This window comes from Porites lutea, chromosome 1, assembly GCF_958299795.1.
Source record: "Porites lutea chromosome 1, jaPorLute2.1, whole genome shotgun sequence".
In the NCBI taxonomy this organism is placed as follows: domain Eukaryota; kingdom Metazoa; phylum Cnidaria; class Anthozoa; order Scleractinia; family Poritidae; genus Porites; species Porites lutea.
The window spans coordinates 58,203,650-58,218,649 of NC_133201.1; the positions used below are offsets into that span (position 1 = coordinate 58,203,650).

The window sequence follows — 15,000 nt, forward strand, 5'->3', positions numbered from 1 at the left end:
GGCACGTGAGATCCTCTATGGGGTCGCCCAAGAATTTGTATAGCGCCATTTCCGTCAGCTCAATACGTTAAATTGCATCTAAGGTTTTTGGAAATAAAATACTGAAGCCCTTGCAAACTCGAAAAGACTCAAGTTCCCCTAATATGATCGAACAGGTACAAATTTATAGCGCCGCTTAGAATGCATTTCTAGAGATCTAAAAGTACTCTGAATAGCCTATAGAAAGCGTTTTCAACGTATTTAGGAGAGAAACCGTCTTTGGGTGTACCTGAGTAATGTAAACCCAAAAAGATCTTAAGGATACACAAGATTCGATTGTTTAGAATCAAGCGAACTAGCCATCGATAAGCGAAAATTCTTGTTCAATCGATTGTTTGTCAACCAAGCTATTCCCGTCAATGAGGACTAGTTCCTACTTTAAATGTCAGTATAGCGTTTCAGCTTTGTGAAACTTCGTTTTGTTTCCACTTATGCATTAACCGTATTTGAAATTATACCCAGTGTCTTATTTCTACATGAATTTTACTCACTGTTAAAAGGGCTCGAGTTGCGAGTGTTCCACAAAACCGCGCTCGGCTAATACTAAGTGGTTTCTCACTTTGACTAACCCCGACATCTTAGCAGGGACAGGCAAATTTGTTCTAGTCTGCCATGGATCTTCTCAACGTTAGAAAGAGGCAAACTAAGAGCCTTACACCTGCATTCTCTTGTAGATAAGACTCCGATAGTAGTTAATAGGTTTTTTGTACTTATAGCTTGTAGCTGCCTAAACGCTCAGGGGCCCTGTTGAGGGATCTTGTTATTTTTGTGCTGATTTTACAGTAGGCCTTCAGTGGTGATTTTTATGACTTTTAGTTTAAAGGTTCTGCTTTGGGATTATGTTTTAGTGTTTGCCTATATGAATGCTCAGGGGCCCTGAATTGGGAACCTGTTGCATTTTGGCAGCTACATTTTGTCATAGTTTATTCTTAGTTCATTAGTACTTCATGTTATTTCCTTTAAATTTCACTAAGTTACTTAACCTTTGTTCATTAGGATCTTTAGTTTTAATTCTCTGCCGTGTATTTTGTATTTCAATCCGTTAATTACTACCCTTTGTTCACTATCATCTTTTGTTTTCTGTTCAACTTGCTACGTAACCTTTGCATAATTAGGGTTAATTTAGTAATTGTTATACCTCGTATTTAAGTCTCGTTTGTAATAGTTACCATATTTGGAGAACATGATAAAATGGCTCATATACCATAATGGCTAAGCCAATCAGAGCTCTAGAATTGCATTATCCAATGATTCAGTTTTTAATAAATATATAAAAATGTACAGATAAAAAAGTTAACTTTTAGAATTGAGCACTTGATATAGCTACAGTTGTGTGCAAACACCACTACTGTGCAGCAAACATTCAAACTCAAGCCCTCGTTTTTTCCGGCTCAACGCGTAAATTCAGTTCACCGACGATTACGTTCGTGATTCACTGCGGTGAATAAATATGTTTGTGACGTATAAGGCGAATACTAAATCTGATACCTATGCAGCAAGTCTAAGAGCAACAAAACACTTCCTGATTTGCGAATAAATTAATCGAGAGCATATAGTTCACACGATATACAACAAATGAAATTTTTGTTCGTGAACACGTGCGAAGAGTGCGCCAAATCTCTCCGTGTCTCTCTGTTTTAGGTGAAAACGGTCACTGAGGAACACACAACAGATCGCATAAGCATAGTCGCACTGGAATTTCCTGTATGTAGAACTTTTTGCATCAGCAATAGAACGATGGTAATGTTTCTTTTATTGGCAAAGAATCCCGGAATCATGTTTATGGCTCTTTTAAGTGTGAATAAATTTAAGAGCTCATACAAAATCCTGTATGAATTGTTTTTAAAGTTTAGCAGGTTGTCGATTCAGTACAAAAATGATTGAACATTCGCCTTAAACGTGAAAGCAAAATGAGCTTAATGAAGAGCAAAAGGTTTTCATGATGGAGAGACCAAGAAAGGCCATAGGGTTAATTTAGTAATTGTTATACCTCGTATTTAAGTCTCGTTTGTAATAGTTACCATATTTGGAGAACATGATAAAATGGCTCATATACCATGTACGCCATGTACGCCATGTACGTTCGCAACGTCATCGACTTTAAAATCAGATCCGACCTCTCTGATCCAGATCTTGAGTTCTTGTGTATTGAAATCCAAAAACCCAGAGCCAAGCCATTTCTTATTTCAAACTGGTATAGACCTCCGAATTCTCCAATTGAGCTCTTTGATAAGTTCGAAGTCCTTCTGGCAAAGATTGAAGCTGAAAATGTTGAATCAACTATACTAGGTGACATCAACTGTGACATGATGGCAGTTACCCCTGCTAATGAAACTAGACACCTAATTGAACTATGTGAATTGTTCCAATATACTCAATTGATCAAGGAGCCTACACGTGTCACTTCAAGTACTAAATCACTTATCGACTTATTTCTTACCAATGAGCCGGTCAAATTTGCTACATCAGGTGTATCTCCTATTGGTTGCAGCGATCATAGTTTGATCTATGTCTCTCGCAAATTAACATGCCCTAGGTCGATCCCGCGAATCATTGAATCGAGACAATATAAAAATTTTGTGCTTGATGACTTTGTGAATGACATGGCGCTGGTTCCGTGGGACATAATTGAGCAGATTGATAACCCCACTGGCGCATGGGAGGTGTGGAAACAATCATTTCTAGCAGTAACCAACCTTCATGCACCTGTTAAGAAAAGGAGAGTTAGAAACTCTAATGCTCCCTGGCTCACCCCTGAGATCAAACGATTGATGTGGGAAAGAGACAGAATAAAGCGTATCGCAATTGTCACTAGTGATCAGTTGAAATGGGCAGAGTACAGGAGACTTAGGAATCGTGTTAACCATTCTATTAAGGCCTCCAAAAAGAATTACTATCATTCGTTCTTCGAGGATAACGTTAAAAAAGCTAAAGCGACTTGGAATGGAATTAATACATTATTATCGCGAAAGAAAAACTTTGCTCCGGTGTCAAAATTGATTATTGGTGACAAGGTGATAACTGACCCTCATGAGCTAAGCAACGCTTTTAACAGGCATTTTGTCGATATTGGTCCTAACTTAGCGGCGAACATTAATCCTCCTCGAGTCAGTTTTCGTGATTTTGTAGAACCGTGTGATAGCACCTTCGAGCTCGAATTACTGACTATTGATGGACTGCGCAAACTTGTGAATAATATTCCTGTGGGTAAGGCTGATGGACCTCGACGGTATTCCAACTTGCCTCTTAAAGCTTTCATTTCCATCCATTGCGTCTTCCCTTACACATATTTTTAATTTAGTTATTTCTAAGGGAATTTTTCCCTAAGACTGGAAGAGTGCTAGAGCAACTCCAATTTTCAAAGCTGACTCGAAAGTTGACCCAGCCAATTACAGGCCAATTTCTGTTCTTTCTGTAATTGCCAAACTCTTTGAAAAAGCCATCTTTAATCAGGTTTATTCATATTTAAATGATAATAAGTTACTTTCGAAATATCAGTCTGGCTTTAGACCTATGCACTCGACCCTTACAGCTCTTATTGACATCACTGACAACTGGTATCTCAATATCGACGATGGTTTGACAAATGCCATTCTGTTTATTGACTTGAAAAAGGCTTTTGATACTATTGACCATGAGATCCTTCTGTCAAAATTGGAGCTGTATGGGTTTAAAGGTGTGAGTCTCAATCTTTTCCGAGACTACCTCTCAGATAGAACTCAGGTTACAGTTATAAATAACATAAATTCCGAAACTAGCTTCATAAGTTGTGGGGTGCCTCAAGGTTCAATCCTCGGCCCCTACTATTTCTATTATACATTAATGATCTCCCTAACTGTAACCTCTTATCGGATGTGAGAATGTACGCCGATGACACTAATCTCACGTTTGCCTCCAAAGACCCTAATGAGTTGTTTTCATCCCTGACTCATGATTTGGGCAATCTGAAGCAATGGCTCGATTCTAACCGTCTAAGTCTTAATGTCCTCAAGACTAAGTGTCTGTTTACAGGCACGAGGCAAAAAATCTCTTTGCTCCCTAGCGATCCACACATATCCCTCGACGGGCATTCAATTGAAAGAGTCAATAGTTACAAATGCCTAGGCGTTCAGGTTGATGAAACACTCTCGTGGGAGGCTCACATCTCCGAAGTCATCGGTAAAGTTGCAAAAGTACTAGCTGCCCTGAGGAGGCTAAGACCAATATGTCCCCAGAGTACCCTTGTCACTATTTACAAGTCATTGATTCTTCCGCATCTCGATTATTGCAGCGCTGTCTGGGGCTGTATCGGTAACGGTCTCAGCCAAAGACTAGAGAAGCTTCAAAACAGGGCTGCACGCATAATTACAGGGTCTAGCTGGGATGCCAGCTCTGCCCCGATTCTTCATGCCCTTAAATGGGATAGCCTCGCTGACAGACGTGCTAAGCAACTGAAATCTTTAATGTTTAAAACTGTAAATAACCTTGTACCCGAATACCTGTCTGATAAATTCGCCAGCATTAATACCATTCACAGGCATAATCTTCGAGGTGCGCAACATAACCTGTTTATTCCGCGACCGAACAATGAGGCCCTAAAGAAAAGTTTTCGTTATAGGGGCGCAGTAACATGGAACAGCCTGTCAGCTGAGGCTAAGCAGGCCACTACTTTAAATTGTTTTTATTGCGCTATTGTACATTAAGATTTTCTTAGTAAGCATTTATTATACGACTTTTTCAATAATGTTTGTTATTTTTAAGTCTTAGTTTAATGTGCACGGCTCTTTAAAAGACCACTTTTTAGTGATAAGGATTCCGTGGTTAAAGAAAGTTATTACTTACTTACTAAAGGCATTAGCACCAGCTTGTCGGAACATGCTCAATTTATTAATGAACTCCTGTCGGGTGATGTGAACCAGACGGACGGACTCAAAATTGAAAGCAGGGGAGATATTGAGCGACCGAACTTTAGCTTACCTTACTTTAGTTGTTATTTGTTAAGCACTCAGTCCCTTTGCTAGTCTCTTACCCAGGGGGGGTACTCGGGATTTTAAGTGACGGGGATGATCGAAGGATTTTTTTGGGTTTGAAATTTTCGATTCCGGGATTTTTTGGGGTACGAAAATTTGGCAAGTATTTTTTAGGGTAGCTTGATTTGAGTAGGGATATTTTTGGGGTATTAAAAAGAATCGGTAGTGCCCTGGCTGCGTAGTTCTGCGAATAAAGTACAAACAAACGTGTTTTGCTGTTGTTTAATAGTTAACTGTGGTGTCGCTTTATATCGCACGTGTTATACAATAGTCTGCATTGTCCCGTGGTGCCCGTCCGTGTACAAGACTTCAATCGCTTCAATTCAGTCAATTGGCTTTACCGTCACTGGATTTTTTTGGGTTTTGCTGGAAGCCCTAGGGATTTTTTTGGGTCTTGACTTTTGGCTCCATTCGATCATCCCCGTCACTTGAAATCCCGAGTACCCCCCCTGGGGTCTCTTATTTATTTTGAAATTGAGGAAGGTTTTTCCCCGCTTTTGTTATGTCAGGAATAAAGGGGACCGCGCATTAATAGTAACATTTTTGCTTCAATCGTTCTGACGGTAAAAGTATAGGATCAGTTTGCAAATAACTCAAGCATAACAAGAATGTTGTTGTATCCGTTTTGATCCAAAATCTAAAACCCTTTGTCGATATATTTTTAAAACCGGATGATGTTCACCGACTTCGCAACCGAAATCTGAACCTTAAACGAATGGCGGACGAAAATCTTACCATTACATAATTCTCTAAAGTCGCACTAAAACTGCTCAAAATCGGCCGAAAATGGGGCTGGCGAAAACTCGCTAACCAACAAATAGAAAAGAGGTATAACTCAGTTATTTGTATATTTGTATATTTGTGGATATCCAACCAAAAATTGTGACAAAGAAGTAGGTTGACACATTGATGATGATGGCGTGCGCCGCCAGAGGAATTGAAATTGTTGACGATTAAGGATTTTTGTAAAATAGGCTGCAGTTTCGCGAATTTAAATAAAATAGAAAACTTACAGATACCTCTGTCGGACGTTGTTTCTTGTTCTCTCCCCGTCAGACGGAATTGAAATCACTTCCTCGCTTCTAGTTGTCATCGAGGAAAGCTAGATCTCTTAAATATGCAATTGGCTACAGAAAATCCCTTGATTTCAAGCAGAACTCTCGTCCTTAAAAGTCCTCAATTCTGCGTTCTTTCTACAAAGGACATGATGATTTCAGCTGGAGAAAGTGATCGTTTTATGGTCTGATAATTTTTATGGTGGTTTTAAACCGCTTATACGTGCGATTCTCGGAAAACAGTGTAATCTGGCGCCACGAACCTCTTCCTGTCTCTAAAAACAATACCAGATGTGTGTTCAAAAGTCAATCAATGTTCGTTCCACTCTCCCTACAAAATTTGTCATCAAGTTGCCATTGTCCTCAGGTCATGAGATTGTCACATGACAAGAAGACACATAATTTTATTCACTGCCACGAAAGGTAGTCACACTTCGCCATCCGTCAAAAGGGGGTCCCGTCGGAACTTCTTCCGATGATGGAATCCGACGTGACCCGAGTCGCCTTCGTGTTGTTGGCCTAAAATTAGCTTTGTGTGAGCTCGTCGGCTAACAAACTGAACAAACCGTTGTAGAAACGTTTTTAATTTATTATTAACTAAAGAATACGTCTAATCTGAAGAAAAAGTTATCTTTCTTTTCGGTGGGATCTAAACTTTCCCAAAAATCTCTAAAACCTCCCTTTCATGGATGGCTGATTACAACTACAACGGCGCGACATCGCTTGGCAATCCCTCAAAAGGAGGTTGTCTAAGAACCGGAAATTGAAAGATTCAAAGGGCAAACAAACAGTCAAAACGTACTGTGTTATGTTTGGTATGTGTATTCAAAACACTTTTCATTGCTGAATTAAAGGTCAAAAAGACTATTTCTGTAGGAAACCCGTGCTCTTTTCTTTTCAGTAATTCACATTACTTTGAAGATTATTTCGTTCTGCAGTCTTTATAATACAATTTGCCCAGGTCTTTATTCTTATCTGAAGAACTGAACTTTCAACAAAAACTCAAAACATTCCTTTGATGGATGGCTAATTACAACTAAAAGGGCGCAACATCGCTTTGCAATCCCTCAAGAGGAGGTTGTCAAACTGAACCGGAAATTGAAAGGTCGGTTTTGGATGATTAAATCTCGACAAAGGGCAAACAATTAGCCGGGAAACTGGCGGGAAATTCGTCTTCTTGTTGTTCGCCGGGGTTGTTCGCTTCCCAATTTCAAAGCTACACAAGGAGATATATGCGAATAATATCATCAGTCACGCTGTGTCTGGACGTATTGAGAGATTTCGTATGACAATAGGATGGCGAAGGAATATACTTTAAAAGCAGTAACTTCATTGTTTGAAGAGAAACTGTCAGAGAGGTCCGGTCTTGTGAAGGATGTCAAAGCCGCGGAGTCAATTCTTAGAGAGTTGAAACAACAACCACTACGAGATACGCTTGTTTCAAAGCAAGCAAAGGATTTGGGAACACAGGTAAGGGGCTTCCTATTTTATTCATGATAGCGTGCAACCGCTGATGTGGCAAATCGAGGAGACCTTGCGCTTCTTGAATATAAACTCCGAGGAAATATCAACTATACAGCTCTATGATATGCGTATATATTTATAGTTAGGCTGATCAATCGGGCCAACTTCTTATAGAGCAGAGTTTAAGTGTTTAAATGTAATAGAAATTATTTCTTCAAATAATTAAGGGAAATGAAACGTATCTGTGTACGTAGAAACAATAATGTGACGGAGGAGTAAGCAGAAGGTTTAGGGAGGGTGTGTGGTTGATTTCACAAGTGAACTGCAAGATCAGAAAAAGCTCTGGTTTCACATCCAGCAATGAACATTTTAAGGGAGAACAGGTTAATAGTAACAAGGTCTCTTAGTTCAAAGTGCTGGGAAATGCTTCAACATAGGCAGTGGCGGATCCAGGGGATCCTTATTTCTACACCAAACTGAGGCCCGAAGGACTGAAAATACTTTTTTTGAGACCACCCACCCCTCTTATCTAAGGGTCTGGATGATCACCCCCCCCCCCTCCCCCCTTATCTGAAGGTCTGGATCGGCCACTGATAGGTTTTCTGTCTATTAACAGATATTAAATCGCACAAGCACAAAGTGTTATGGGAAGACGGTAGCCTGCGTTTTGACCACATCCCATTTGTTGTGGTAAATAACAAAGTGTACGACTGTCAGCATGGTGTGGACAGACATGTGAGAGAGAAAAAAAGAAATCAAACGGTTAGTTTAATTTTCATATCGATTTTCCAATTTTCGCTTGTACCTCCGCCTGACATGTTTGTGTTCCTTCCTGTAGGGTGGTGACCATGCTTATCGAAAAAATGGAGCTGGCAAACTTCTTCAAGAATCTAGAAAGCTCAATTGTCCTGCACAGGTACATTTGAGAGAGATCATCAAATTTCCAGAGTACAAGGTACATACCAACAACAGTAATTACGGTGGATTACAAAATTAACCTAATAGAATTACCTCTAGTTAAGCTGCGTTTTTGTGCTTTTATGTTATATAGATACCAGAAAAGACAGAGTGGCGTTGTAAGAGCCAATCCAAGAAGCTACGACAGGCCATAGCGGAAGGCACAACAACATATGAGAGATGGATCCATGTACATCTTCCATCGGTCGATGAACATACGAATCACCCAACTGGAGACGTAAGCGTTTTAAACTTTTATCTGTTCAAGCTTTGATTATAATTTGCATGTGGGAGGTGTTTTTACATTTAATAGTCAATAGTCTGTTTTTAATCCGAAAATATCTTGCCAATATTGTTTTGTTTTATTCATTATTCTTTGGTAGGCCGGCGGTCTCCATCAGCTAATAGACGGGTACGGTGTTGTAACAGAGACACATATAAAATCTTTGGAGTGTGTGTTTGTGTGGGTGGGTGTTGAGGTTGGGGGGGGAGCAGGGGTAAAGGAAGAGGAGTTGGAGAGAAGGAGAGAGAGTAACCAATCTGCTCTCTCGCATAACTGACCAAATGACCAAAAAATATCGAAAGCCTCCACCGAGGCATACTCGGCAGAAATGACGCAAAAAAACCTCTCCTTGGGTCAGCGGCATAAAATGTAACGTCCGATCGGACTGCTCATCTCTAGCGTACCAGTGAGGCTGGGCTGAACGTCAGACGTCATCATTTGCGGGCGTCCGATGCACCTGGCCCCTGCAGACACCAGCGAAAACAAATCAACGTAGTGTCCCCCTTTTGCTTTTTTCTTCACTCCTTTTTTGTTGTTAATAATAATTATATACCAATAATAATGATGATGATGATGATGATGATGATGATATTAAAGATAATAACAATGTTAATGATGATTATAATAATTAAAATAATAATAATAATAATAATAATAATAATAATAATAATGATAATAAATCATGATGATGATAATCGTAATATAATAAGAAATAATACAAAGCTATTAGAATTTGAAGAGTCAAATAAAAAGCTAACAAAACAAACGGCTTTTTACCCCTTGCAGGTACATGGAGTTAAACACAAAGTTGCAAGCAACCTTTCGCCGTTACAACCCAAACATCCCAGCCTATTTGACAGGAAGACCGCTCTACATAATTAACCACTGTCTAGAGAAGCGCTCGATTGCGGAATCGATCCCAAGCAGTCACGTCGAGGCTATTGACCTTACAAATGGCGTGTTTTCGGTGAGAAGCCAGAGTAGTACGGAGGACAAGCAGAGCTACAGAGTCGAGTTTGGAACTGATCAGCCCAGCTGTGAGTGTTACGACTAGGAAAGACAGAGATTACCACGCAAGCACTTCTTTGCCGTATTTCGTCACTTCTCCTCGTGGTCGTTTGATAACCTGCCAGGTCCATATAAAGATTCCCCTTTCTTTACTCTGGACGAAGAATTGTTTGTGCCCGGGTATACGAGTACACTCGAAAATATCGAGCAAGAACCTTCCGAAAGTAAAGAACTAGTTATAGAGGCCCAAGTAGAAGACCAAACGAACCAAGCAGAAGAAGGAACAGTAACAATCCAGGATCTTCCTCGGAAAGCTAAACGACCCCGAACTAGTGCTACGAAATGTCGCGAATTGTTAGGCCAGATAAGGAACATGACCTACATAGTGGAGGGAGTAGAAGATGCAGATGTCCTGGAAAGTGTGATGACAAAGCTCACAGAAAGCCACAGGCTTCTTTTACAGGCTGCCCCGAAAGAAGAAGGTGTCATTCTAGAGCCCCAAAGTTCGTCCCGTATGGCAGCATCGAAGAAGAAACCCAGAAAAAAAAGAAAAGAACCTCGCCTTTAAGAGTTTACCAGTACCTCCCAAGAAGAATCCGTATGCAGGACGTGCTGGAGAAAAGGCAAACACGTTAAAAAGATGCTACAACGTAACGTTGCGTGACATCGAAGATAGCAGGCCATCTAAACACCCCAAACTGGACAAAGTAAATGTCAAGAAAAGCAACAACAGTAATAGACAAACACCAGCACAAGCATCAGCCTCAGTAACTAGCACAAAACAACCAGCACCAGCATCAGCCTCAGCAACTAGCACACAATAACCAGCAACTAGCACACAACAACCAGCACCAGCATCAGCACCAGCAATTAGCACACAACAGTCAGCACCGGCACCAGCGCCAGCACAAGCATTTAGCACACAAATACCAGCACCAGGACCTGGCAAACAAGCTTTACCAGCAAGTGGTACACAAGCACCAGCCTGTTATGCGTCCTCTTATGTATATGCTCCTGCCATGGCATCGGCCACGTCTAAGACACCGGCATCTCCTTCCACATCACTTGGGACTTCCTCCCATACAAATTCAATCTGTGATGGGCACTCCCGATTATAGTTGTTGATGACAATGACTCCCAAGATGCAACAACGTGGCTCACAATCAATAGCTTTTCCTCTGATGACCCTAAGCTTACCCTCTACATGGAAAGTAAATTTGGTATACTAAAGCCCACATACTGGCTCCATGACTCCGAAATACATGCAGGACAAGTACTGCTGAAGAAGTAATTTCCATTCATCGATGGACCTCAGGATCCTGCTGTTAAAGGATCACTTGTTATTCCGGCTACATCCGAGTTTGTCCAGATAATTAACGTGGGTAAACACTGGGTGTGCATAAGCACCATTGGTTGCCAGGCTGGCATAGTAAAAATATTTGATAGCTTGTACAGCAAGCCCAATTCAGTTTTGATTGACCACGGTTGTCGCATGCTTTTCTACCAACAGGACACTGTAACATTCTGCAATGAAAAGGTGCAAAAGCAGCTTGGCGGCAGCGACTGCGGTCTCATGGCCTTAGCTTTTGCAACCCACTTGTGCCATGGTTTAGATCCAGCAACACAGAGGTACAGCCAATTCGAGATGCGCCAACACTTTGTTAGCTGCCTAGAATCAGGGAAAATGAAATCTTTCCCCAAGACCAACAGAAGAGTGCACTGCCATCTATCTTGCAACAGGAATTCTGTGCCAATCTTTTGTCTTTGTAGGCTCCCAAATAACAAGCAAGAGTACATACAGTGTTGTTCATGCCGTGGTTGGTATCACCCTCAGTGCTCCTTAGCCCCACAATGGGCCATCACATCAAAGCTGCCATGGAAGTGCCCAAAATGTAAACCAAACAAGGCAAAAACAGGAACGAGAACCATTTTGGGAGCAGTGAACAAAGATAATTAAACAGTACCTTATTTAAAGGGGAATTGTCATTGAGGTTGTATCATTTCAGTCAAAATTTAAACGTTATCTTTGACTACAAGCACGCAATTCTTGCTCTAAAAAACGATACAATTATCTTGAAATACCTAACAGGAAACCAAGACTCGTTAACGAGAAAGCAACTTATAATCCAGTTCCCTATCATTAAATTTTTTTGTAGGAGTAAAAGGCCCGAACAACTAAATATAACAAAAACGGAGCCCTGGTTATTTTCCATTTTTTGTTTGTTGGCCTTGGTGACACTGCCTTTTTCCAATACAGTAAAAGCCCGCGAGTAAGAACCTGAAAATTAAGAACCTGTTAGCCTAAAATTTGCCATTTATACCCCCTATAAAGAAGAGCCTGTTTAGCCTAGAAAATGAAAAATCATATTAGTGAAATGCAGCGGCAAAGCTGTGCAAGAATCTTGTTGGGGGAATTAGGAGCTTGGTATTGTTGTACAAATAAAAGTGCTAATTTATTGATGTAATAAAAAGTAAAGTGCAAGAAGTTAATATTGTTGTATCGCATTTTGAAATTGAAAAATAGGCTGATTACCATCTTATTTTGTAGTTTTTTTTTATGTTTCGTTTTTTTTTTACGGAAATAAGAATCTATTTAAGAACCTAAATAGCCTAAAATTGTGTTAACTACCATTTAAATAAGAACCTGTTTAGGCTAACTCCAGAAAATGCAGGTTCTTACTCGCGGGTTTTTACTGTATCAATGCCGTTGAATCCCTTGTAAGGAACCATGTAGCACGTGTGGGCAAATGAAAGACAATGAAAGGTGAAATGGCAGCTTGTCTGTACATGAAAACCGTTGATGGCTGTAAGGATACGTAATTGTGCGAAAAACTGTCTTTATCTGTGTTGTATGTACAAAATAATAAAAACACGATGCTTGTGTGGGTGCTGGTAATCAGATATCTAAGTGACGTCTAAATCATGATTAGTTCCTGTTCAGAGGCCAATTTGCACCACTGAAAAAAATATAGCCGTGCAAATAAAGCTATTGTTGCTGTTATTAAAGGGTCAGTGCAGTTGCTGTTGTTATCAAGTAAGGGTTACCGTAGCAGCTGTTCAATGCAATCAACCATGATGCAACAGATCTCCCTCATATTAACTTAGTTTTAGTCATGTTAGAATATATATTTATGCAAATGACATTAGACTGCAAGTGAAGTGGCCGGAAGGCAAGTGCAAAATGTGTTCAAACAGCTCCAGAAGCATATATCTCACGCATATATCTCCTTGCTTTGAAACTGGAAGCGAACAACAGCTGGAACAACCCCGGCGAACAACAAGAAGACGAATTTCTCGCCAGTTTCCCGGCTTTGCTTGCCCTTTGTCGAGATTTAATCATCCAAAACCGACCTTTCAATTTCCGGTTCAGTTTGACAACCTCCTTTTGAGGGATTGCAAAGCGATGTTGCGCCCTTTTAGTTGTAATTAGCCATCCATCAAAGGGATGTTTTGAGTTTTTGTTGAAAGTTCAGTTCTTCAGATAAGAATAAAGACCTGGGCAAATTGTATTATAAAGACTGCAGAACGAAATAATCTTCAAAGTAATGTGAATTACTGAAAAGAAAAGAGCACGGGTTTCCTACAGAAATAGTCTTTTTGACCTTTAATTCAGCAATGAAAAGTGTTTTGAATACACATACCAAACATAACACAGTACGTTTTGACTGTTTGTTTGCCCTTTGAATCTTTCAATTTCCGGTTCTTAGACAACCTCCTTTTGAGGGATTGCCAAGCGATGTCGCGCCGTTGTAGTTGTAATCAGCCATCCATGAAAGGGAGGTTTAGAGATTTTTGGGAAAGTTTAGATCCCACCGAAAAGAAAGATAACTTTTTCTTCAGATTAGACGTATTCTTTAGTTAATAATAAATTAAAAACGTTTCTACAACGGTTTGTTCAGTTTGTTAGCCGACGAGCTCACTGTGAGTCACAAAAAGCTAATTTTAGGCCAACAACACGAAGGCGACTCGGGTCACGTCGGATTCCATCATCGGAAGAAGTTCCGACGGGACCTCCTTTTGACGGATGGCGAAGTGTGACTACCAAACTATTTCATGGTTGGAAACATGTTAGGCGAGTTTACTCGAAAAACAACTAAGGGTTTTCAGAAAATGTTGCATTGTTTCCTGTCAACTGTAGTATGTTACTTAACACCTTGACGTTAATCTACTTAGCTAGCCAATGAGAGACTTGGAATTTCGAAATCAATGCCAAATTCGGCTCTCATAGTTCAGTTTTTTAGTTTACCCGCGTTGCGCCAAGCTGAATTCAGTACTCTTGGTTCATTGCCGCGAAAAGAAACATTTTATATTTCGCCTGGATAAAGCCCCTCAGTTAAAAGTCAATGGGAGCTCGTTTCTTAGTCACGGACAGCAATGGAGATGTGGCAGGTAAAAAGGTGATGTGATTTCAAATTTACGCAAGCCCAACGATACCCTGCGAGCAGAGTCTCCTTCGATCTTCCTAGATAAGTCGACTTATCTAGGAAGATCGAAGGAGACTCTGCTCACAGGGTAGTCCGAAGACAACGTCTTCAGAATAGATCTCTCACTTGAATTTCAGTCTTTACTGCTTCTACAAAATTCTTAGCTAACGAATACCTTGCAAATCTTTTATTCAAAGGAGGATGATAAGAAGATCATGACAGAATTTACTTCTGTTGACCGCCTGGAATAGATAAGCAAAATATCTGCCCCGTCGACTAAAGACAAATGAACACAGGCAAAATCTCGAAGACTTGTTTCACCGACCTTCACTGAAACAGCATGATCGGTATGTATTGCTTATTTTTAAACAGAACTCTAAATCGTTTTTAAAATTATCTTTTTGCAAATAAATAGACGCGTTTTGAGACAACCCCACGCACTTGCGTGGCCCTTTAAAGTTTTCTAAATGTTCAGTACAGTTGCATAGATTTTCCGGGCTTCGGATGACCATCTTAATTGCATTATTGTACTGCTGTTACAGAGCTATCATACGCTATTACAAAGCTTGTTTTTAAATGTAGCTTTGAGTCGCGCGTTGCTCACGATGACCACGCAGACGCGTGCGTGCGTGTTCCCCACAGGCGTATCGCTGAAAGACTGTAATTTTTCGTGCGTTAACCAGTGAACTTAAAAACGAAATATTTTCGTTTATTTCAGAAATATCACCAAATTTGAACGACTGAGGGAATAAACACCTTTG

The 15,000-nt window shown here is 40.3% G+C and overlaps 2 protein-coding genes, 1 long non-coding RNA gene and 1 pseudogene across 3 annotated transcripts in view; 3 read left to right on the top strand and 1 right to left on the bottom strand.

The window, feature by feature from the left end:
- Positions 1 to 49, bottom strand: part of LOC140932875 (uncharacterized) — a 30,626-nt gene extending 30,577 nt beyond the window's left edge. Inside the window, exon 1 of the mRNA XM_073382374.1 lies at positions 1 to 49. This exon is cut by the window's left edge and continues 1,396 nt beyond it. Coding sequence (XP_073238475.1) covers positions 1 to 49 — 49 coding nt within the window.
- Positions 50 to 2,096: 2,047 nt separating this feature from the next.
- On the top strand, positions 2,097 to 3,335 carry LOC140932886 (uncharacterized). Its single transcript, XM_073382384.1, has one exon. The coding sequence runs from the start codon at positions 2,097 to 2,099 to the stop codon at positions 3,333 to 3,335; it is 1,239 nt and encodes a 412-aa protein (XP_073238485.1).
- Positions 3,336 to 6,531: 3,196 nt separating this feature from the next.
- Positions 6,532 to 12,063, top strand: LOC140932904 (uncharacterized; annotated as a pseudogene).
- Positions 12,064 to 14,042: 1,979 nt separating this feature from the next.
- The window catches only part of LOC140940435 (uncharacterized), a 2,076-nt gene continuing 1,118 nt past the window's right edge, over positions 14,043 to 15,000 (top strand). The window contains exons 1-3 of the long non-coding RNA XR_012166351.1: positions 14,043 to 14,212; positions 14,437 to 14,586; positions 14,958 to 15,000. The exon at positions 14,958 to 15,000 is cut by the window's right edge and continues 1,118 nt beyond it. This is a non-coding gene — a long non-coding RNA (uncharacterized lncRNA). The remainder of the gene's footprint in view (positions 14,213 to 14,436; positions 14,587 to 14,957) is intronic.

Excerpts from the sequence above, each read along its gene's own strand:
- LOC140932886 (XM_073382384.1), top strand. The coding sequence starts at position 2,097 with ATGTACGCCATGTACGCCATGTACGTTCGCAACGTCATCGACTTTAAA.